At 28.8% G+C, this 24,474-nt stretch overlaps 1 protein-coding gene across 1 annotated transcript in view; it reads left to right on the top strand.

Annotated features, from left to right (window-relative positions):
• Window positions 1-15,916, top strand: part of LOC113363074 (tetratricopeptide repeat protein 28-like) — a 28,108-nt gene extending 12,192 nt beyond the window's left edge. The window contains exons 20-52 of the mRNA XM_026605564.1: window positions 111-211; window positions 958-1,197; window positions 2,255-2,368; window positions 3,024-3,243; window positions 3,330-3,549; window positions 3,675-3,948; window positions 4,013-4,228; window positions 4,324-4,446; window positions 4,635-4,870; window positions 5,084-5,263; window positions 5,371-5,515; window positions 5,929-6,176; window positions 6,410-6,464; window positions 6,826-7,018; window positions 7,137-7,256; window positions 7,359-7,508; window positions 8,159-8,283; window positions 8,384-8,702; window positions 9,309-9,533; window positions 9,658-9,800; window positions 9,880-10,005; window positions 10,384-10,527; window positions 10,702-10,919; window positions 10,998-11,106; window positions 11,192-11,466; window positions 11,902-12,037; window positions 12,628-12,794; window positions 12,872-13,023; window positions 13,192-13,317; window positions 13,457-13,785; window positions 13,971-14,169; window positions 14,397-14,924; window positions 15,415-15,916. Coding sequence (XP_026461349.1) covers window positions 111-211; window positions 958-1,197; window positions 2,255-2,368; window positions 3,024-3,243; window positions 3,330-3,549; window positions 3,675-3,948; window positions 4,013-4,228; window positions 4,324-4,446; window positions 4,635-4,870; window positions 5,084-5,263; window positions 5,371-5,515; window positions 5,929-6,176; window positions 6,410-6,464; window positions 6,826-7,018; window positions 7,137-7,256; window positions 7,359-7,508; window positions 8,159-8,283; window positions 8,384-8,702; window positions 9,309-9,533; window positions 9,658-9,800; window positions 9,880-10,005; window positions 10,384-10,527; window positions 10,702-10,919; window positions 10,998-11,106; window positions 11,192-11,466; window positions 11,902-12,037; window positions 12,628-12,794; window positions 12,872-13,023; window positions 13,192-13,317; window positions 13,457-13,785; window positions 13,971-14,169; window positions 14,397-14,924; window positions 15,415-15,881 — 6,623 coding nt within the window. The 3' untranslated portion in view covers window positions 15,882-15,916. The remainder of the gene's footprint in view (window positions 1-110; window positions 212-957; window positions 1,198-2,254; window positions 2,369-3,023; window positions 3,244-3,329; window positions 3,550-3,674; window positions 3,949-4,012; window positions 4,229-4,323; window positions 4,447-4,634; window positions 4,871-5,083; window positions 5,264-5,370; window positions 5,516-5,928; window positions 6,177-6,409; window positions 6,465-6,825; window positions 7,019-7,136; window positions 7,257-7,358; window positions 7,509-8,158; window positions 8,284-8,383; window positions 8,703-9,308; window positions 9,534-9,657; window positions 9,801-9,879; window positions 10,006-10,383; window positions 10,528-10,701; window positions 10,920-10,997; window positions 11,107-11,191; window positions 11,467-11,901; window positions 12,038-12,627; window positions 12,795-12,871; window positions 13,024-13,191; window positions 13,318-13,456; window positions 13,786-13,970; window positions 14,170-14,396; window positions 14,925-15,414) is intronic.
• Window positions 15,917-24,474: the final 8,558 nt, after the last annotated feature.

The raw sequence follows: 24,474 nt of genomic DNA, 5'->3' as shown, positions 1-24,474 counted from the left end.
TTTTACTATTCTTGCGCTAGAGGATAAGTAAAATTTTGCTTTGATTATGTTATATATGTGTTACTTCAATTTAAAGCAAATACCAATTATTGGTATAATATTTATTTTAGGATATGCAAGGGCAGCTATGGCACTAACATCTTTGGGTCATGTGTACACAGCTATTGTGCGACTATCAGAATGCTCTCGCCACCCACAAGCAATGCGTACAGTTAGTAAAACAATTAGGTAAGTTTAGAGAACATATTATTTCATGAATTATGGATATCTCATATTAAAATACTACTTTTTGGTAAAATTTTAGGAGATCGACTTCAGGAAGCGCGAGAGATTGGTAATGTGGGTGCAGTTTATTTAGCAATGGAGAATTCGATTCGGCTGTAGATTGTCATACGCAACATTTGAGGCTAGCTAAACGATTAGGAAACGTGGTATGTAAATACATCACATACATCTATACAATTCATCTTGCAATAAACTAAGATATCGAACTATTATCATTTATGCAATCATCGAACTTATTAGTATATCTCTAGTCTATTATATGTAGACAGATTGAACAATATTTAACCCCTAACGAACGAGTGCCGCCATACTCGCGACATTGTAAATATTCTAAAATAATTTAATGCCGCCATACACGTGGCATGACATACCAAGAAGATTTTTGGGTTTCTCTTTCTGTAATTTCAATATAGGCACGATGCAGTTAGAAAATAAATTTGAATGGTCAACAAGCAATATTAGACAAACTAAACAAATCCAATAATGTAATATTAATTATGCTTTTTCTCTATCTTTGGAAAAGGAGCACTTAATTTTTTAAAAATCCGTCGAAAACTATGCCCAGTAGTTATAAGCAATGCGCGTTAAAGGTTAATAAATGTTATAAAATATTTAGACAACAGGACTAATATTTGTACCCATTGTCAGTTAAACTAGCACGTTTTCTTTTAGACCGAAGAAGCTCGTGCTTATTCGAATCTGGGCTCTTGTCATCATCACAGACGGGACTTTGCTCAGGCAACGTTGTGCCATGACAGGGTTTTACATTTATCTAGATCTCTTCGGGATCGATCTTTGGAAGCTAGAGCTTGTGCTGGACTAGGGCATGCATCCAGGTGCGCTGGACAACTGGACAGGGCAAAACGATGGCATGAACGGCAGTTGGACGCCGCTTTGGGAGCCAAAGATAAGGTAATTATTATATACATATTGTGACAAGTGGGGGTTGAAGCCCCCTTCTTGGGGATTGTAATGGCTGCCTAATACTATATTTTAGCATTGCATCCCATTACGAAAGGGTTACTTCGACACTTCAGTCGCCCGTTAGAGTACCTGTAATTACCTGTAGGAGTTAGTAGCTACTATGCGAATGAAACCAAGATTACTTTTATAACTAAATCTATTTAAATAATTAATAATACATCTCGTATGTATTTGTGGAACTTGACTGTACTTGCATACAGTCAATGTTTCCTAACTAATACCTTTTATTCTTATATCTGCTTATATAAATGCATGGGGGAGAATAGCTACAGCTTATAATTTACATGATCTGACCTTAAGCTGGACCTGTCTTGTGGCACAACACACACAACTAACACTAACGTATCCCAAGGCGTTCGCCTATGAGATACGTCTTAGATGGCTGTAACTTCTTAATTGCACAGGCCCTCAGAGCAACTCACTGATGGACCCCAAGAACCAATAAATGGTTAAGGGTAGGGATGGTGTACTTTGGGGTGGACGACCATCAGGCGACAATAATTATCAATAACACGATAATATTGATTATTGTCACAATATATACACACATATATTGATATTATAATTTTATAACAAATAGGAAAAATCAATTTTACTAATAATAGAGATCAATCAATCAAATTTATTATCAATATCTAACAAAGTCACTGGTGTTCCACTGATCTACCATCGCTTTTTGACCTAATACAATAACATATTTTAAAAATTATAGTAAATATTATATATTTATGTTAATATTTGATGTAACCATGATAATGAAGCAAAAAAAATTAAAATTATAATTAATAGTAATATAATATAATACATAAAAATAGTATATGAGAGAAGAGAATATTCTCAGCGATATTAACTATTTATAATATAGTATAGTAAAACTATTGCTCAAATAATAAATATAATATATCTTTATTTATAGTATAATATAAAATAGTTAAGTAAACAAAATAACTCGACGTTATACTATAATAAACATTTGTGTTAACAGGTGGGAGAAGGAAGAGCCTGTAGTAATCTCGGAATAGTATATCAATTGATGGGAGAATATGATGCTGCATTGAAACTTCACCAAGCGCATTTAAACATTGCTCGCCAGTTACAGGTTCGACTATTTATACATATTATAAACAAAATTTATATAACTGCTGATTATGTTCTTCTGGCGTACTTTTTAATATAAAATATTGATTCAATATATTTTTGCCACAATAAAATAGCAATAACTTCATTGCTTACTGTAATAGTAATACATTACGAAATACATATATAGGTTTTGAATTGAATAATATGTTTAATTAATCTATTGAAATAACATGATAAACAGTTAAATCGGTTGATCCGTGCGCCCGAAATTGTGAACGAAAATTGTATCTACACAAAACACACACTTATACATGCATCCATTTTTTTTTTTATAAGGTATGCCAAAATGTTCAGAAAGCTTTCAAACCTAAAGATATGCAATAATTTACATTTTCGATTTTTTTTGCTATTACTATAACTTACACTACGAGAAGTTAGAAAAAATCCAAATTTTCAAAAAAAAATCAAACTATTAACCCTTTCCACTCGAATGTCGCCGCTCCGGCGGCAAAATTCACATTAATCTCGGAATTAGCGAGTGGAAAAGGTTAAATGTTTCAAAAAAGTTCAAAATTCTCAAAAATCTATTTTTTTTCAAGTTTTAAAGAACGGATAAAATGCTATTATTATTTATATGAGCAGAATAAATTTTAATATATAATATTTTTTCTTAGGATAAAGCAGGTATGGGAAGAGCGTATGGTAATATAGGGAATGCTTATTCTTCTGCTGGTCTTTACGAACCTGCCATAAGACATCACAAGCAGGAACTTGCTATAAGCCAAGAAGTAGGTGATAGATATTCAGAAGCATCAACACATGGAAACCTTGCAGTGGCATATCAAGCTTTAGGAGAACACGATATGGCCTTGCTGCACTACCGAGCTCATCTAGGTAAAGAAACCATAAATTATATTTTTTCCGATGGTATTAGTTGTTTATTACATTAAATTTAATTGTTTAATATATTTTATTTTCAGGTATTGCGCGCGAAATGAAAGATACTTCTGGAGAAACTTGTGCTTTGCTGAATTTAGCAAACTGTTTGTCATGTCGTGGTGATTTTGCACAGGCCGTACCATATTATGAACAAAATTTAGCATTATCTCAAGAAATGGGCGATGTAGCCGCAGAAGGTAAAGCATGCCATTTCTTGGGATATGCTCATTATTGCTTAGGCAACTATAGAGAAGCAGTTAGGTGAGTTATTTAATTTAGTGTCTAACTTATATTTTGATCTAAAACTTAATTTAAATACTATAATTTATTTTATAATATCGCTTGTGGTATTTAATTTTAATATCATTTATTAATTTTACTTATAGATATTATAATCAAGATTTGACCTTAGCGAAAGATCTGCAAGATCATGCCGTTATGGCTCACGCATATTGTAATTTAGGCTTAGCACATCTGGCTTTAGGTCATTTAGAAACAGCGCTGGAATGCCAAAAATATTTTTTAGCCATAGCTCATATGACACAACATCAACAAGGAAAATTTAGAGCGCTGGGAAATGTCGGTGACGTGCTAGTAAAAATGCAAAATGAAGAAGAGGCGTTAAAAATGTACCAAAGACAATTAGAATTTGCAAGACAGGTAATGAGAAGTAATTTAAGATAAATTTATAAATAGATATATTTTATTGGTTTTTATCAATTAGACTCAAGATCGGCATTTAGAAGCACAGGCCTGCTCTTCTCTTGGTCGTGTATACCGGCTTCAAGAGAGATACGATTTTTCTTTAGCACACCATACTCAAGAATTATCCTTGTTACAAGAATTGGGAGATGCTCGGGGCGAGTGTAGAGCACAATCTGCACTTGGTGCTATACATATTGCTTTAGGTCATTATACACATGCGTTGAGATGTTATCAGGTAAGTCTAAAATCATGAAATTATTGAATAGTAATATATTATTTTTATTCATATGTTTAAAAAATTAATTTTCAAACCTCACTTTTTTAATACAGGAACAATTAGACAAAGCGCGAGAATTGAAGGACTGTATCGAAGAAGCTCAAGCTTACGGAAATCTCGGTATTGCTAAATTTAATATGGGATACTACGAGGAAGCCATAGGATTTTTAGAACATGTAAGCATTAAATTAGTAAATTAGATATGTATTTACATATAATTTTTATTATTTATTTTATCTATTCACATTTATTCATTAGTATGGTAAATTCATCTACTTTGATTAAAAATTACTACATAGCATAAATAAATAATGAAAAATTAATTATTATTGTTAAAATTATAAACTGGGACACTTTCTTGCAGCAACTAGCACTACTTGAGCAAATACCTTCTCACTGTTCAACAGCTAACATATCTTCACAAGCCATTGTTGAACAAAAAGCGCGGGCTCACGGATCACTTGGTGATTGTTATTCATGCTTGGGCGACTATGAGGAATCTTTAAAGTGTCATGAAATTTATTTAAAATTAGCTTTGGAGAATTTGAAATGTGCGAAAGATCAAGAACGGGCATACAAAGGACTTGCACATTCACATAAGTAAGAACAAACAAGATTTTTTTTAACAATGAGTGTACTCAAAATTACATATAATATAATATTATAATCACCGATATATTCCAAAAATTGGATGTCTATTCTATATTAAAATATTACTTTTTTCTGTAATACTTAATTATTTCAAATTATTATTATTGCTATAAGAAGACTGTAATTAATATCATTTTTACAATTGCTTTTGTTTTTATTAAGGTCGCTTGGTAATTTACAACAAGCGCTGGTTTGTCTGGAGAAACGGCTAGTGGTTTCAGATCAATTAGGAAATTTACAAGAAAAATGCCTAACTTACGCCGATTTGAGTTTTATCCACAACTCTTTGGGACATTCGGAACAAGCTATTTCGTGCTTGGAGCATCAAAGAGATATTGCCAGGTGAAATATTTTATTACAATGTTTTTCAATACGTTATCCAAAAAATCCTCTATAGTATAATTTGTCTTATTTTTTCTTAAACTGTATATTATTGATTATTTTTATAGAGAACTGAACGACAACACCATGATTTCCAATTCATTATCGGGATTGGGTCTCATGTATGAAAAATTAGGAGATCATGAAGCGGCATTGAAGTTTCACCAGGAAGATTTAAAACATTGTACAGATTTGCAACTAATAGATTTACAGGTAATTTACATGAAAATAATCTTTGTTAATGTTAGTTATTGTTTTATTTAAAGAAAAAAAAAATAGAGTAACTAATTACGTATAAATTTAATAATAGTTAATTTTGACAACATCACGGTTTCTATCATTATTTTTTATATTGTTTTTTTACTTTTAACTCAAGAGTTCAAAACTGTGTTTGTTCCTTACTAATCAGGTCTAATTTTTCTTAAAATATGCTCTATATAATTTCTCGCATGAGATTTAGTTCACTTCAATTTACTTTATTTGAACGCGTTACGGACCTTTCATCAAATCCTCGTTTAACGATACTAAAAAGATAGTTATTTAAAATTTATTATGGTAATTATGGAACATTATTGTCAAAATAAATTAATTATTTTTATTTCGACTAAAATGAATTTTTGTTTCAGATGCGTGCTTTGGGTCGTATGGGTCGCGCCTACGAATCTCGCCAAGACATCACAATGTCCTTAATGTGTCTTCAGCGTGCCCTCACGCTTACTAATTCAATTTGCCAAGAGGAGAAAGAAAACAATGATATCAGTTTTCAAACAAATTTGAGAGGCAACCGAAAAAATATTAACAAAGACCTCTGCGAGACTCTGAGAACAGTTGGCAGAGTAATGTTATACAAGGGAGACATTAAATACGCTATTAGGTAATAATAATTAATTCACAATTCTGTATTTAAATTTTATCTTTACAGCAATTACTTCTACAATTGTATAACTGTCTATTGTACAAATTTATGAATTCTAGTTTCAAATACTGTTTATAATTTTTTATATTCATCAAGAATCTTAGTAGATAGCATTTATTAACTATTTAGTTAATTGCTTTAAATGAAAAAATATTAACATTAGTAAAATAATCATGATATATTTATTTCAGATATTTAACGCAAGGATTGGAAATAGCTGAATCATTGGGCGACAAAGAAGAAAAGGTCTAATTGCAATTTTATTAAATTTACTGAAAATTTTCTTAAATATATTATTTAAGAAAATTTAATATTATTTGTATTAATTATATTTCACATTATTTTATCAGAAATTATTGTTATACAATATTGCGTTTGTTTCGCGACAAATTTGTTTTCAAAGATAAATGATGATCTATTAGCAATTTGATTTTCATAAGAGATTTGTAGTTACATCAGTATAGCTGTGTGATATAAATCCGCATTTAAACTATTTAATTTATTTAAGAATCATTTTTTATTTTAAACACTGAGTTTGCTCACTAGTATCTACAAAAAATAATTTTTATTGTGTAAAAATTTGCAATAATCAATTTATTTCTCTCAGGCAAGGATGCGTTATAGACTAGGATTAGCTTTGCACCAGGACGAAGATTATGTAAATGCTTTAGAAAACTTCAAAAAGTCCATCGAATTATTGGAAACGTTAAGGAAAGCACAACGCACTCATGATAAATTAAAACAATCATATTATGACGTGCAAACAGATTGTTATTACGCATTGCAAAAAACTTTAGTAGGTCAGTACATTTAGAGTACATTTAGTACATCATCATGTTTCATATTTTTGATTTTCTTTATTTACACTATTTTTTATGAAAAATAATTTGCTAATGTATGTGTCTCAAATAATTTCAGCATTATCAAAATATGAAGATGCTCTTGTGATAGCAGAAAAATGTCGAACAAGATTATATGCGGATTTAATAATAGAAAAACAAAATAAAGCAAACGAAGAAACTAAATTAAACGATAGCTGTGATATTACTTTAAGTAAGTTCTCACTACATGGCTGAATGTTTGTTATTTATTTTTAAAAATACATTTCTAATTAATTGTTTTGAAATATATCATTTTTAGGCACACTTATAGAAATAGTTAATCGACAAAAAGCCTGCGTACTTTACTATAGTCTTTTAGAGAATCATCTTTATGCTTGGTGCATCGTTCCTTTCAAAGGTGTTATGAAGTTTCATGATACTCCATTATTATCAGAAGAAAGTGATGAAGGTAATAAAATACTTCATATGTCTCTAAATACTCATTTTATATAATACATCGATTTTATTATGTAATGAATGCATATGTTCAACTTTCCGAAGGAGAAGTTTATGTTTTGGTAAGAAAATCCGATTTGCTAATTTCATGTTTTCTTGTCGAAGTTGCCGCTTAACCGTTTTTAAAAGTCTAAAAACCGTTTGAAAAATATCAGTTGGTAATCGTCCTCATTAGAAATTTGGTCGAGTTAAATTTCTTTTGACAATTTTGATGAAACTTTTATGATGATAGAGTTTATGGTCTTAACGAGTATCTTAAAATATTATAGGCCTACAAAATTGATTTAATTATAAAAATTGATTAGTTTGTTAATGGGTCGTGTCAAAATTTCAAGATTATATTGTCACAATTTTAATTGATGCTAAATCTTAATTTTTTGTTGATTTATTTGATTATTTTTAAATAATAATGTTAAAATTATTTAATATCGATTTGAATGCTCAAAATTATTATTTTGATAGATTCTGGATTTACTTGAACAAAATTATTAAGCGGTTCTACATCATCATCTATAAATAATATGATAATCGAAGTACCAATTGTACCATATAAAATTCAATTTCATTTGAATCGCATTATTATATTAAATTTATTGATTTTAGGTTCGCAATTAACCGCAAAAATAAAATTTCTACGAGAACATTTAATGACTAAAAATGCTAATAACCAAAATAATATAGAGGATATATCAAATCAGCCCGAAGAAAAATCTGGTTTCTTGCGAATGGTGAGTTAAAATCAAAATTATATCGTTTAATTAGAAATAATTTTTGAAAATACAAATGCATGTTTATGATTTACAATATTAATGTTAAATATATTTATAGGTAAATAGGCATAATTTGCTGAATTCGAGCAATTATTCCCTCAGTTCATTATTCAGCGTTGGTTCAGTAACTAGTCTTAGAGGATCAACACGATCTAGAGGATCACTTCATTTTGATACTCCAAATACTCGATTTGATAAAAAGTTACAAAATAGTTCTACTACACATTCAAGTGCGCAGTCCCTGCTTGAAGATAACTTTTCTGAAAATAATCTTAGTTCAGAAAATAGGAATCAACATACAAAGTCTCTCAATGATACTCTATCGGCGCTGTATGATCTACTTATAGCGCCATTTGATGATATACTACAAGAAACAGGTATTAAGTAGCTTATTTTATTAAATACATAATTATTTGGTGGTTTAAAAGCAAAAGTTTACATGACCAGTTGCTCAGCTTCGAATGATTTTTTGTGTTTAAATTACAACTTTGCTTCCATTCATTTTAGCAGGCTCACATCTAGGAAAATATTTTTATTTTATTTTAACTCTATATTTATGCTACTTACTTTTATTGTTTCTATAATAGGTAGATTGATTTTTTAGGTGTCAAAATACATAGTCGACTAAAAATAAAATTAAAATTTATCGATTTCAGTTTGACGATTTTGTTTAAAAATACGCAAAATAATTTGTTAATAATTATTATTTAAAATATTTTTATTATTTATTTAATTATATTTAACAGAAAGTCAAATTTTACCAAATATAAAATGCATGCGGTAATCCCTCTTTAAGTTTAGAATTATTAGATACTATTTTTGTCATAAAATTGAAGTATTTAAGGGTTGCAGTACCAGTACCTAATAAATCTTTGATTGATTTTTAATTTGATTGATTAAAAATAAATCGTATTATTATATTTATTCAAACTAGCTTTGAATGTTTTTCAAAAATTATTAAAAGAAAAATATATTCAAAATAGGCACAAAAGAAAATAATGTCCGAGAGAAATTGATACTGGTCATTGAAAATGATCTGTTTGCCGTACCGTTCTCAATACTGCGAAATAAAAATTGTAGCACTCTGGCCCAAGTAAATGAAAAGCAACATCAGTATTTGGGTGATCGTATTGATTTGATGGTCGTCCCGTATTTGAAAGTCTTGAAACCAACTGGGCATAAAAATTCAAGAAAACAACTGGGAAATGGTATGTATTTTTGCTTAATTAACGTAGTAATTTTTTAAGCTGCAGATATGATAAGAATAATTACTTTATAATTATTATATGTATTTAAAAGTATTTTTAATTTGAATTATGATCGTTATTTTAGAGTCTATGAACGCGCTCGTTATTACAAGTCCATTATATGGAGGATCGAATCATGCTGGTTCGCAAAATATAAATGTAAGTTCAAGCCAGGATGCTTCAATGATTGCTGAGTTGTTACATTGTAAAACACTTACAGATACTCAGGTATGTGGTGAATTTATGCTTATGAAATATGTATAACAAAAACTAGTAGAAACGTTATAAAATAAACTCGTATTTTCAGGCTACCAAAGAAACTGTAACAGAAGAAATGTACAACGCAGATTGCGTTCATTTCTCAGCTCAAATATGTTGGTCTTTAAAATCAATTGTCCTGAGCACGGGCGAGCCAATAGAAAATCAGGTTCAGGTAATATTTAGTTGATCAATCAATTTCTTTATATGTAGTGAATTTATTTTATTTTTTTAGTTCTTATATAACTATTCACCAAATTGTGTTATATTGTTCGGATTAACTTTTTTTTTACCAAAAACAGATAATCAATTTATTTTTAATCTCTCGCTTTACCTATGCATTATAAATTTTATTACCAATAAAAACTTCTAAAATAATCTTCTATTTTATGTACAATATATTAAAAATGCTAAATCTAATAGTCAAATGTGTATTTTTTCAAAAATAGTTTATAGCGAGAGTTTTGTTTTGCTGTTATTTTCTAAGACTAAGATATACAAATATATTTTCATAATTGTAAAAAATATAAAAATATTCGTTGTTACATTACAGAGCTCAAGTCGTCGAACATTTAGTGGCGATGGAAGTTTAGAGATACATGAGGTAGAAATGAATCCGAATATATCATTGGGCGGTTTAAATGATGGTCTATTAAACACTAAAGATATTTCACAGTTACAACTCAATACAAAACTTGTAAGTAATTAAATATAATAATAATTTGCAAAACATTATTTACTAGTACTCTACTAAAGGTAGGTACTACAAATATAAATTTTGATATTAAAAATGTTCAAAGAATTTGAATTTTGTACTATCGTAATTGTAAATTAAATAGGTTGATAATTTAATTTATTAATATTTTTGTAGGTTGTAATTAATGCCACGATATTTGATGAGACTGATGCGAATTATGATATTGTTATGAAAACTAATACAAATGCTTTATATGAATTATCAAGTGCTTTTTTAAACTCTGGTGTTCATTGCGTTTTGGTCTCTTTATGGCCAGCTAGTGATGTTGGTGCAGTAAAAATACTTTTGAAAACTTTTTATTCTTCGCTAATGCAAGGATCGAGAGTTGCTAGGTAAGCACACTTTTATTATTTTACATATAAGATGTATAATTACTTATGTAAATTATTTGTAAAATGTATTTTATTCAGAGCTTTATCAGAAGCCATGCAAACGGTTCAGTATACAAAGCAATTTTCGCATCCGGCAAATTGGGCTGGTTTCACATTAATGGGATCTAACATCCGTCTCTGCACAAAGGTAAATTCTTGCAATTAGACATTTCAGCGCAAATATTAGCACTTTTACCAAAGACTTACATCAAAATATATTAAATGCTTTACAGGCTGCACAAATGAATGAATCTTTACAAGATATTTTATTACATCATAACCCGGAACATTCAAGAAGGCAATGTTTGCGAGTGTGTTTACATCTGGTCGAAAAATCACTTCAGCGAATTCACGAAGGTCGAAGAAACGCAATGTATACCACTTTAAGGTCAATCGAGAACAAAACGACGAGCAGTGGATCTAAAAATGGTGACAAGGAAGAAACAGAAGATTTAACGAAGTATAATAATGCTGGATGGAAAAACTTATTGATTTCTGTTGGATTCAGGTACTATTTTAAATTGGTTTAATGTACGTCTGATGAAGTTCTATTTTTTATGCATATGGTTGATTTGAGGAATCTTTACTATCTCAAGAAGCTTATGTCTAAATATCTTAATAATATATGGATATCTTACAATTATATAAGGATGGGTTACATCATCCAGGATAATCTAATGATTTTCGTCTTTATGTATATTTATATTACAGATAAAATTGTTATTCAATTTATTTTGTTATACTTTTGTGTTTCATTAAATTCATGTAACCATTAACTTGTGCCGAGCACTGTTATTTTCGTGCTCATGCCTAGTTTATACACTTGGCCATTAAATAATATGCGCCAAATAAACTATGGAGTGACTAATTCAAAATATATAGCAAGAATGATAATCATTTTTTGCTCGACTTATGATTGATTGCCTATGAATTGATTTTAAAGATTTGAACCGGCTGCCAATGGTGTTCCTTCGTCTGTATTTTTCCCACAAAGTGATCCGTGTGCACGACTCGCAAAGTGTTCTGGAATTTTACAGGCTCTACTTGGTTTATCACATGCTTCACTGCAAGCAGTCCAGGTATTGTAAATGATTTTTTATTGCATTACATCTAAAAGTTTTTAATGTTACCTTTTTTATTGAATAATTTTATTAACTTCTTGTAGGCCAAAATGGGCCAAAAATCGAAAATGAAAATTTTTGCATATCTTCACGTTTCAGAGGTTTCTGAACATTTTGGCATAATTCAGAAAATGGATGTGTGTGTATGTGTGGAGACAATTTTTTGTCGACGATTTCGGGCGTATGGATAAACCGATTTCAAAAATTCAAAAATTTCAGCCGATTTCAAAATAATCTATTTGAAAATTTAATATTCCTTTATCATTTTGTTATCATCCTTCAGCATATTCCAGCAATTTGCCTTAAGGCACGATGCCATGCACCACTAGTTATTTATTTTTCTTACTAAATATGCGTATGAAATTATATCTTATTTATTATATGCAGCTCAGGTTATATCTACTGTAGTACAGAAAGTGATAGTAAATATTGTATAATAATAGTACAGATTAGTTTTCTCTATATACTATTTTTGACGTATTGTTTTCGATTAAAATCCAAAAAAATATATGATTATTTTTCCACTCATCAAATTTGATTTTTCGCAGTCATTAATAAATGATGAAACGAGATCGAAAAAATCAGCCAAGCTTAATTACAATAACACGCAACAAGAAGAAATTTCACAAGAAATAATTTCAGCTGTAAAAAAATGTTCCGAACAATTAGTAGAGAAGCAACCAGGCGATGGAATCGAAATTTCTTTGAGTGTCAGGTTAGATTTGCAATTTTCATAACCACTTTGTCGCTACAATTTTATTGAAATTATAATTGTAATTGTTTCTTCTTCAGATCTTGGAGGATTACTGGCTGTCATGAATTATTTGCTTCGTTAGGATTTGATTTAGTGTCCGTCGGCAGTGATCGTATCAAATTAAGAGCAGGCAAAAAAGCCAATACGAGGCAGACACAGTTTGCATTAGAAGCACTTACAGCATTAATAGGTAAATTTGAAAATAATCATATTAATTTGATATTAAATTAAATTAGACATTTTTGAAAAGTTTGGTCCCATTCCTTAATTAATATTTTGTTGTATATAATATGATAATGTATTTTAATTATAGGAATATTTATTAACGATTTTTTAACTATTTTTTTTATTATTTTAGCAATTGCAGATGAACCAAAAAGTTTGAGTAGCAGTAAAAGCAGTTCAATGGAAAGTCTGAATAGTGATAACAGCATTTGTCCATATATATCAAATCAAAGAAATGTTAACCCGCAAACTCTGAATGGTAAATTAACATAAATATTTATTACAAAATTTACTAGATCATCATTTAATGGATTGATCATGTCTTCATTTATAATTTTTACAACGAAGGCTATAAATGAATTATTTTTTATCAAATTATTTATTTCTTAAATCTTTAGATGTGCATCAGCAATTAGATAAGTCAATAAGCAAGTTAAGTTCTGGAAGAGGCGCATTTATATCTTACGTCCGTGGTAGAGGCGAACCGGATGGTGGGAGCACCATCAACAGTCATGCCCCTTCGACCACTTATACACAAAGTCAGCTCAACTCCAATGTGCACATTCATCCGCTAAATAGTAATTCTCATATAAATCTACTTATAAATTCAGACAATAATTTGCACACGAACTCAAGAATTGCAACTGCAAATATAAAAAGCGTTGAATCTAAAGGCTTATGGAATGCTAGGAATCATTATATGGGCCTGAGCAGAACTGCAGTAAAAGTGAGTAATTTATGGGTTACATAGTATATAGTTGAATGATTTTTGAGCATAGCCATTTTTCGTATACCTTCCGCGTATTTAAATTATTTTGCATATTTTTTCGAATATATTAATAATTTTTTTATTAATGTTATTTTTAATTTATATGCAGCAACATTACACCATAATTTAAAATTTGCCTTTAGGTATGCAGACCAGGTGGAGGAAGTGAGAGTGATGCAGCGTTTACACCTAGCCCACCTGTTTTCTTTCAAAATCCGCATAGTACTATCACTAATAGTGTTGACAACGCCATGACTTCTGAAAATATCTTAACAAATGATGTTCAAATAGCTCTTGAACACCAAACACGCATTCGATCTTTATATAACTTGCACCGAGAAGGTATATTTATTTGAAGTAAATTATATATATACCTATAAATTGTTTCCGACCTCGAAGGACAATAATTTAACAACTTCTCACCAAAATAACTTGAAAGCACGTTTTCAATTAGTATAAATGAATATTAATAAAATAACTAATCCTGATTTATTTTTATTTTTAACAAGTTTACTCATTCAATCTTCTATTTTAATTTGTTGTACTAATTTAAATTTTCTATTTATTAGATGTTTTGCCACCACTGCCGCCACCAAGACACGTCAATTCATATACAGATTTTATAAAAAATAAAAAATTAACCAAAGAAAATGATTCTGTAATCAAAAAACAAGAGTTTGACAACACATTTAATATCAAATTTGAGAAAGAAAGTGCAGCCAAGTGCAATATGCATATAGCTCAACATGCTTCTAATCCTTTATCAGAACAATCAGAAAAAGATGATAGTTTTTCATCTAACGATTCAATCTGCCAAGTTAAAACATTAGTTAAACGGCAAGGTGCTCTAAAAGAAAATTCTAAGTTTTTGCCAGAAAATAGCATGCTTTCGCTGTCAGTTTACAACAATTTGCCATTAAGTGGTTTGAATTTTGAACCTTCAAATGCTGATGCTGATTTTAATATGAGATCCAGTAATAAGTCTGATATGCAAATTAATGACCGATTAAGTGTACGTACAAGTACTTCGATTAACGACTCTGGAAAAATGATGCAGCGTCATAAATTGCTTGAAATAGCAAATAACTTGACCATCGGTAATATGATTTATATTTTGAAAATAATATACTAACAGTCCGTGCATGCAATTAGTCGAATATTCTCATTATGAAAACTAATTTGATACAAATATTAATAAACTTTCAGTTTTTTGGCCCAAATTACTCACATACTTATATGTTAAATTTTGATCATGTAATATCGGATTTAATATTTGTTATTTACCAAAATTTCTATTCCTGTGTTTTCTAGTAATAAGGTTTTTGAAGTGAAACTATTTTTGGATTAAGGTAGTTACTTTATCGGTGAATATAACAAAAAAATCATTGTACAAATCATTTACCGTTTACTAATAATTGATGATAATCTCGTTTTTTATTTTTATTTTTTTATGTTTTTCTAAAACTGGACATTCGATTTCGTCTAGCAATAGACATTTTACAATAAATTTTATATAGTGTCTATATGGATAACAAACAAGTATGTTTATACATGCTCGAGATCTATAAAAACATTTTTTTTGTTTAGATAAAGATGGCGAGCCTTATAACAGCAAAGAAAAAGAATCACCTAAAGAATTATCAAATTCGAACACTTCATCACTAATACGACATCCGAGTCATGCTTTAACTCCTGCGATATCAGAAGTTTACCACGAGCGCAACATAGGATTAGGTCTAGCTCCTCCTTTATCAACTTTGCTTTTGACCAACGATTTAAAAAATGAAAATGACAAATTTGATGGCGAATTTAATGAATTTTTGAAAAGGGATGAAGGTGACGGTAGAAGTGTGGCTGATTCTCAATGCTCCAGTCATTACAAGGCATTAACAAATGGGTCGGAAAAAGCAACTGGTATGCTGAGAAAAATGCAAATGATGTCAATCAAGTCAAATTCTGATGCGAGTCCAGCAACAGAAGGAGCCGATAAAGAAAAGAAGGGGTCTAGTAAAATTGTCAAAAAATGTTTATACAGGAAGAAAAATCCTAATTAGTCGTTAGTAGAATGTAACGTCCCCAAATCCATCCAAGCGCAAGAAGGACTTTAGAATTTAATCAAGCTCCAAATATCTAAATACTTTATTTAGAGGTTTATAGTCAACTAGTGAAATCGATAAATCAAGATCAGCAAAAGATCTTAAGGTAAAGTATATTAATTGACTACTAAAATATGCGTTTTCCGAAATCGGACAATTTGAAGATAAAAGCAATTGTGAGCTTTTATAGCAAAGCGTATTGTGATTTATTTGTATGTTTTATAAAAGTATTTTTATTAAGTCCCGAATATTTTACGTATTTATTAGTTTTATATTGTTAATATATATTAGGATTTAATTTCCCTTTCGTCCGTGATATGTTTGACTCGTAAATTAAATATTATCACTTGGTTGATTGTATAGTTTATAAGTCACATTAAAGTTATTATCTAAGCAAGCACGTTTACTTCAACTACGTTCATTCACTAATAGAATTTAAAATATTTCTTGATAATTTATGTATAATATGTGTTAAATTATTTTATCTTATATATAAATGGAATCACTGCGATATGTATTTTGATATATCAATATTAGGATCTTAATATTTTTTTTACAAATAGTATAGGCACGTAAGTATATAAATCAAAAATTATCCTTTAATTATAATACTATTTTACATAAAATATTTATCCTTCTGTGGAACGATAGTAATTTAATGTATATTCAGAAATATATTATTGATAAGTGTATATTATATATAGAGTGTTTTTAATAATAATAAATTATTATATTATTAGTAGCTTATTAATCATTGTAAAACAAAACATATGTTGTATTAAATATACTTAATTTATCTTTTATAGTATATTCTTTAGCCATGTGAGCCGGAATAAGTTTTATTGAGATTTAAATTCTAGCAACCACGTGCGTAGCTGGCTATAATTGTAATAAAAAAGACTCGATTTTAATTGTTATATACTTAGGACTCCTAAGTTAGGAGATTTTGAATATTTGACATTATATTTAATCAATGGCATGTAGTGCTTGATAAATATTTATGCTAGAGTTCTAGCAAATTATTCAATCATTTTCAAAATTGGCTAATAAACTGCTTATCATATGACGTTGCACGAGGCAATTAATGAAAATAATTTTGATGACAAAAGTGTCTACATAGTAAACAGCAGAAATTATGAAATAACTAGTTGGTATTGATTTTTTGCCTTGAGACCAGTTACATGAACTTACCCATATGTGTAAATAATCGACTTAATCAATAAAAAATAAATTCATTTATGAGTGATTAAAAGTATTATGAGTGGATTTATTGCACATAGTTGAAAACGAACAAACACGTTAACTCGGAGTATTTTCTGAAAGCAAATTTTCAAAAATAAATAATTTTTATAATTGAACCAGTTTCCATAATTACTTTGATTTTAATTGACTTTAATGGTTTAGTATGTTCATTAAGACCAAGTACTCAGTTATGCTAAGTGAATCGTCTAATTTTAATTTTAACAAACGTCAAAAATTTACTTATTTTCTCAAACTTTGATGAATTTTTAAAATTAAACTATTTGTCGAAGCCCGTTATATTTCAGTAAGTTCTATAAAACCATGATATATATCGCCAAAAAAAGATCCATAAAAATCGATTTAAAATTTTTTTTCAACAGTTAATTACAAGAAAACGGCTCGGTAGATTTTCACCTAAAACTAATCAGTATCATTCTATTCCAATTAATATCTTTTGAACAGTTTTTGATTTTTGAAAATCGATTTGGTAGTATGAGTTTAAATGTGAACAAAAGGTTTAACACTTTTTTCCAAATCACAAAAAAACAGCTCGGCCGATCGTCGCTGAGAAACGATAATCCTCATCGAGATACATCAAATGGCTTTTGAATTTCTGAAATCGGTTCAGGCGTTTTTGAGCAAACTTTGACGAAATGTCTAATTTTGGAAAATGTAAAAAAACAATACTAATTTTTGCAAACTTTGTCGAATTTTTAAAGTTAAACGAGTTGTCGTAGAACCGTAATGTTTTAGTATGATCTATAAGACTATGGTACTTACCGTCAAAAAAATTATAACAAAAATTGTCCGAAAAAAAAATTTCGACACTTTCTTACAAGAAAACGGCCCGGCCGATCTCTACCAAAAACTAATCAGCACAATTCCCAACCAATATCTTTCGAACGGTTTTTGAATTTACAAAATTGATTCAGAATTGCGGGCTAAAACGTGAACGAATTTTTCACTTTTCTGCTATTTATAAAGAAACGGCTTGGCCGATCGTCGCACAAAACTGGCAAACAATATTCCTCATCGAGATACATTTTTAATTTTAAACTAAGTTAAAATCAACACTATATCTTATGAAACAATTGAATAACGCATACTTAAAACTTATATCAAGGTCTTGTAAGCTCAACAATAAAGCCCACGATGAAAAAACTAACAACAAAAGAAAATACTTTTGTCATACTTTTGGATTTTTAAACATTGCTGTTTATCTTCTGATAGCGACGTCGTAAAAATTAAGGTGATGACTGGTTAAACATTTATTTTCTTCTATTTTCAAATATTATTGTTAAAAATTTCTTAACTTTACTTTTGAGATATCGCCGGACCTTTAAGCCCCGCTCTACCCTATTCGAATTCAATAAGCGATTTTTAAATTGCTGTACAAAATTCAAATCAATCATAAAAGTGTTTGAAAGCGGTTTACTCGAATGGTTTTAGTTAATGTTACGTGTCATTAAACAAAATACGAATTTCTCGGTAAGTGATCATGAATATATAAAAAACAAATTATTTAAGTAATAAATGATAAAACTAATTTTATACTTGCATATTCTTGGAGGTGATTATCAATAATAAAGTAATGCTTTTGATAATTAATATCAGTAATACATATTGTTCGGTGATTTATTCTACAAAACAAAAAATAATATTTATCATTTAGTGCCGATTTATAAACAAGAAATGAATTATCATTCTTTATTAATTATTATTAGTGTTAATTATATATTATTATTTATTACCAACAATAATTAACTTAACTATATGGTATAAATTAATTGTTTATGTTTTGAGCTTTTAATTACTACTTCTCAATTACTAATTGCAAGGACTTATGCGATCAGTTACATAAGCTAAAAATAATTATAATGCGAATTTATTTTTGTACAAAAGTGTTTTGTATATTACAGAAATAATCTTATTAACTTCCCGTAGGGTAAGTTATAGTAATCGCAAAAAATCGAAAATGAAAATTTTTATATATCTTTACGTTTCAAAGCTTTCTGAATATTTTGGCATACCTTAGAAAAAATGAATATATGTGTGTGTGTGTGTGCGGATACAAATTTTTGTCGACGATTTTGAGAACACCGATCAACCGATTTAAAAAATTAAAAAAACATTTGATTCGTATTGATAAGGAGATTTGCTGATTAGTTTTTGGCGAAGGTAGGTCTAGCCGTTCCGAAGATACCGGGCAAAAAGTGCCAACGGTAACTCAGTTTTTAAGAGAACGGAGCGTCCGATTTTAATAATTCAAAAAGCATTTTACTTGTATTGACAAGATGAAGAATTGATCAAATTTTCAATATTGGTATGGAACCCATAGGAATGTAAACAAAATTTATACTTTTTATTGAAATCTCTATAAAATATCTCATAATTTAATGTGCATATGTCTAATGATCATTTTTGACCGCCAAATGGCATTTTTTTTTTACTTTCTTCATTAGATCTCCGAAACCACTAGACCTGTCTTTAAGAAAATTTGATCAATTCTTCATCTTGTCAATACAAGTAAAATGCTTTTTGAATTATTAAAATCGGACGCTCCGTTCTCCTAACATGAATAGATAAACATATGTTCATCTATTAGACGGCGACGCAGCGCTTACGCGCTTTGAAGTTTTGTCTCTATGCAGTTAAAGCAGTACGATTGCTTTGAAAAAAAGTTCAGAATTTCCAAAATATGTCAAAATAAAAAAAAACTTTTTTTTTCAAAAAAAAACATTTTTTTCAAAAAAAGTAATTTTTTGTCAAATTTATGGTTTCTCAAAAATCTATTTTTTTCGAAATAACTTTTTTTCAAAAGTGTTAATTGTTTCTAAAAAAATAATAATTTTTGGTACGCAAAGTTCCAGCAATTTGCCTTAAGGCACGATGCCATGCGCCCCACTAGTTAAAATTCTTAACGCGACTAATTTTATGTCTCGTCAAAGGATTTTTCTGTCTGGACATAATACTTGAACCAAAGCTATACGCTATAAGCTATAAGCTATATATGTGTAAATGTATGATAATTTCTCCAAGAGACATTGGACGTTGTGGGACATTGGAATTACTGAAATAATATTAATTAGTTAAAAAATCTATTAAATAAATATAGAGTTTACATCTTACAAATTAACATTTATTTACATAATTTGGCATAATTTATTAAATTTGTCTACCTACTTTACATAATTTTAGTTACAATATTGATATTTAATTACAATATGATATTTAAAATATAACAGCACACAATTAGTAACACAATAAGTACAAAATGTACTGTATAATTTTTCATATAAAATTTTTTATATTTCTTTAAATTTGTAGAATCTCCGACTTCTATTCAATGTCGACTAGTACCGATTTAGAAGGAAAACGATGGATCCAAGCAGACAGATTGGTATGGCCCTATGAACAACCCATGGAATACAAAAATAATATGGTAAGTCTTGATTCATTTTATCGTGATATTATTGTATTTATAAGACATAATGATGCAAAAATATATATTGGCCCGCGGGTAAAAAGGTCCACAATAACTAATCCATTCTTAATAATGTTAGAAAATTTCTAACAAAAATGTTTTAAAAATAGAGGGCAAAAGAATTGTATTAAGCAACGTCGCTATCTAGATATAAAGGCCAATGTTTGAAAATGTATATGGCAGACAAAATCTTAAAGGTTCGCGGGTAAAATGGTTCACCACTATCCCATATCCCAAAAACAAGTAAAGTTAAAATTTCTTCAACAACAATATTTGAAAGTAGAGGAAAAAGATGTATAACCAGCCATCACGTTGATTCCTACTACGTCGCGGTCAGGAGATAAACGGAAATGTTTGGAAATCCGCAACGAAAGTATTTTAATTAGTTGTTATTTTTTTGGTTGTGAGCGCTGTTGTTTAGTTTACGAGACCTTAATATAACTTTTAAGTCTACGTTATTTAAATGTTTTATAAAATTAATTATTATTTTTATGTTAGGCAGAAGTTTTTTTTAGATAGCTTCTATAAAAGCTCACATGTGGATGGGGTAAAAATGGTCAACTGAACCTTTTTCCAGACATAGGAGTAAAGAATGAAAAATAGTAAATAAAACAGTAAATTAAGCTAACAAAAGCAATTTTACAAGAGATAAGTCAAATAAATACTTATTCTAACTACGATGATGATTATTTCTGACGAAATATCTGATCAAGGTTTATACAGTGTTATCTCTAAAAAATGTACCCATGAAATTTATATTTTGCATTGGTTGAATAAGGTAGCTAATATTTCGTAAATCCCTTTAAAATAAAAAATAAGACATTGTATTTGTGTGCGATTCGGCTTTCACTTTTTACCCAGCCTATGGGGTAAATAGGACCAGGTGACAAAGTTTTGAATAACAGAAAAAAACATATTTCTACAATAATAATAGAAATAGTTTCACACTAAACGTAGCCAGATAGTTGTTAGTTCGATTTGTGTAATTTGTTGTGATATAGTTGTTTTGGTTTTTGCAATATAATTGCTCAAAGTCAAATTGGACTCATATTCCCTGTCCTGCCCTATCTATGTTACGACGTTTTCGGAACTAGTTGTGTTTCATCTGTAATATGTAAAGATAGTGGTAGTTATTATAATAAAAACATGTGATATTTTTTTTACTTAAATAAATTATTTATCTGATAATCTAATAAAAACACTCAGTTTGACATGGTTGAATTAATTACTAAATTATTTAGTCTATTTTTGTATTATTATTAGAAAAAAAAAATATAATTTATATCTCAAATCTGAACAATAGATTCGGTAAATGAACGGCGATTGTTTTGAGTTGAACGGTGGCACTCATCAAAGATCAAAGCAAATACATCACGATGTTTATAAAATGCTAGAAACTCACCATTTAATCATATTTGTGTATAATATGAATAAATCAAACTGTCATAGCTAATACGTGTTTTCACGGCCGCATAATCCTCAATGCCAAGCAGATATACCGATATATTCAAATAATACATAACAGTAGACATGTTGTTCTAGGCAAATTTAAATTAAAGAACTAACCCTTTGGAAATAAATAATTAAAATAATAGGAATTAAAAATAATCCTGCTTTTACAGCCAAAATATTACACTGAAAACGGAGTCAAAAATTGAAGAAGAAAATTCAAGAAAACTAATGATAAAAATGCATTCAATAAAATGGATTAGCAAATGCAATAATTTTCTAATTTCATGTACTATAGCAAATAAGAATTAAATATTCAAATTCGTGTTTGGAAAGTATATTCATCATCTTGCGTATTTTGGTTATAAGATACTCAAATTTAGTATTTTGCTATAATGTACATGTTAAAAAATCTCGTATTCGATTCACCAAATTGATGTATATACAGTAGGTCTCTGAAAAACTAATTGATAATAAATATTTCCAAAGGTGCCCATATATTGATTATGAAAATAAATTTTAGTAACTTTATACATTTATTCAGTGGATTTAAATGCAGAAACATACTAAGGCTCCAAACATTCAAGTTGTATATTCTATTCTTAAAATTTTTTAATTGCGTTTCTTAAAATACATAACTAGTTATATTTGCATTTTTGTGCAGAATATCTAATTCTAGAGTAAACGATAAGATAGGCTTTTAAATATCATTATGATATTTAAAAACGACGTTTAAATGCATAAGTGGTTTATTAATAAAGTCATATGTTCTTTAAATGACTGTTTACTAGCTAAGTTGTATAAAAAGCCAATTTTAATTATTTCTTGTGTATATGTACTTATAGCAAATTGCTAGGCATATATTACGGCTATTTAGTGTAAACGTAGTGGGCCTTACTTTCACATTTTAGGTTCCGTACCCAAAATCGTAATTTATTTTTTCTTTCTAATAAATGTGTTTAAATATATATCACGTAGCACCGTTCATATGAGAAGTTTAAAACCTGAATGTACTATTTGGCAATATGTACCTACATTTACTCATAAACACTTAATAATACTTACCTACAAATTAATAATACTTCTATGAGTTCACATATATCTTGTTGAATTTATAATTTAGTTTTTAGTCTCATCTTTCGTAATACAAAGCGTTTATTTTATACGTATATTGTATATCTAAAATAACACTCAATTTAGAAGTTTGTATTTTTCCATCAACAATTATGCGAGTAAAATTTTAGAGATTGATATAAGCAAGCAAAAATTACCACTTTATAATTTAAATTACATAGTATTTTTTAAAAAAAATCGTGTATAATCTAAATGATACAACGTTGTATATAGTGAATAATATAATTTCATGTGCGATTTTTAATTTTACGCCTTTTATCTTTATTGTAACTATTGTAACGTAACGTAAATGCACTACATGATGAAAGCTATAAATATTGACAAATTCATTAAGCTATAAAAATTACTCATGTCGCATTATTGAATTTTTTGATGACCTAGTATAAACTTGGGAAATATTTTTAATTAAATAAAAAATAGTGTGCATATGAGTTTTTTTCTCATAAAATATTTTTCAATTTCGAATACTATATATGATATATATTATTATTTATAACAATTATATATATTGTATTTAATTTTAATATTTATTCCACACAATATATAGAGATACTAGGGTATTAGATACTTTGAACGGAATAAGGATCAGAGCAAAAATTTATATTTTATTATTAGGTAGTTTGAAATGTTCCAACAAATTTTGTTATAGCCAACTCTTTCCTTAAGCCGCATAATATAATACTGATTAAGAACTATTCAACTTAATATATAATTAATAAAATATTAACTGGCTCAAGTTTATTGGTTAAATTTCGATCTGGCAATTAATTGTGATATTAAAGTCGCATTACCTTTACAGAAGAAGTGAAGTTGGTGATAAATTTAAATATTTATGACTATTCAATTTGGGTTAATTAGTTTTTTAGTTCCCATTGAGACAAAATTTGTAATTTCTGATGTTATCGTAAATAATGACGAATTTTTGGTGCTCGGAGAAATAATAAATTGTGGCAGTACAACTTCCTAATCCTAACCGAAATAGTTTAGAGATGAGTGATTTGTTATGCCTTATTTGATATTTGTCTATATTATTTATTATATTTTAATGTAGCAATTCGCCTGAACAAATTATGTGCATTCGCTCATAACTGCGATATGCACTCTTGGTTTCGCAAATGTACAGCAAATTACAGAAAATGTAAAGTGGAAACAATTATCAAATAGACAGTGATAAGCTAATACTTTTCATTAACAAATGGTTATAAATTGCAAAATAAATCAATATTTTAAATTAGAAATCGT

This window comes from Ctenocephalides felis, unplaced genomic scaffold (assembly GCF_003426905.1).
Source record: "Ctenocephalides felis isolate EL2017-DRISC unplaced genomic scaffold, ASM342690v1 CF-g0.4_SCAFFOLD_00260, whole genome shotgun sequence".
Classification (NCBI taxonomy): Eukaryota; Metazoa; Arthropoda; class Insecta; order Siphonaptera; family Pulicidae; genus Ctenocephalides; species Ctenocephalides felis.
This window is presented reverse-complemented; position numbering and strand designations above follow the sequence as displayed.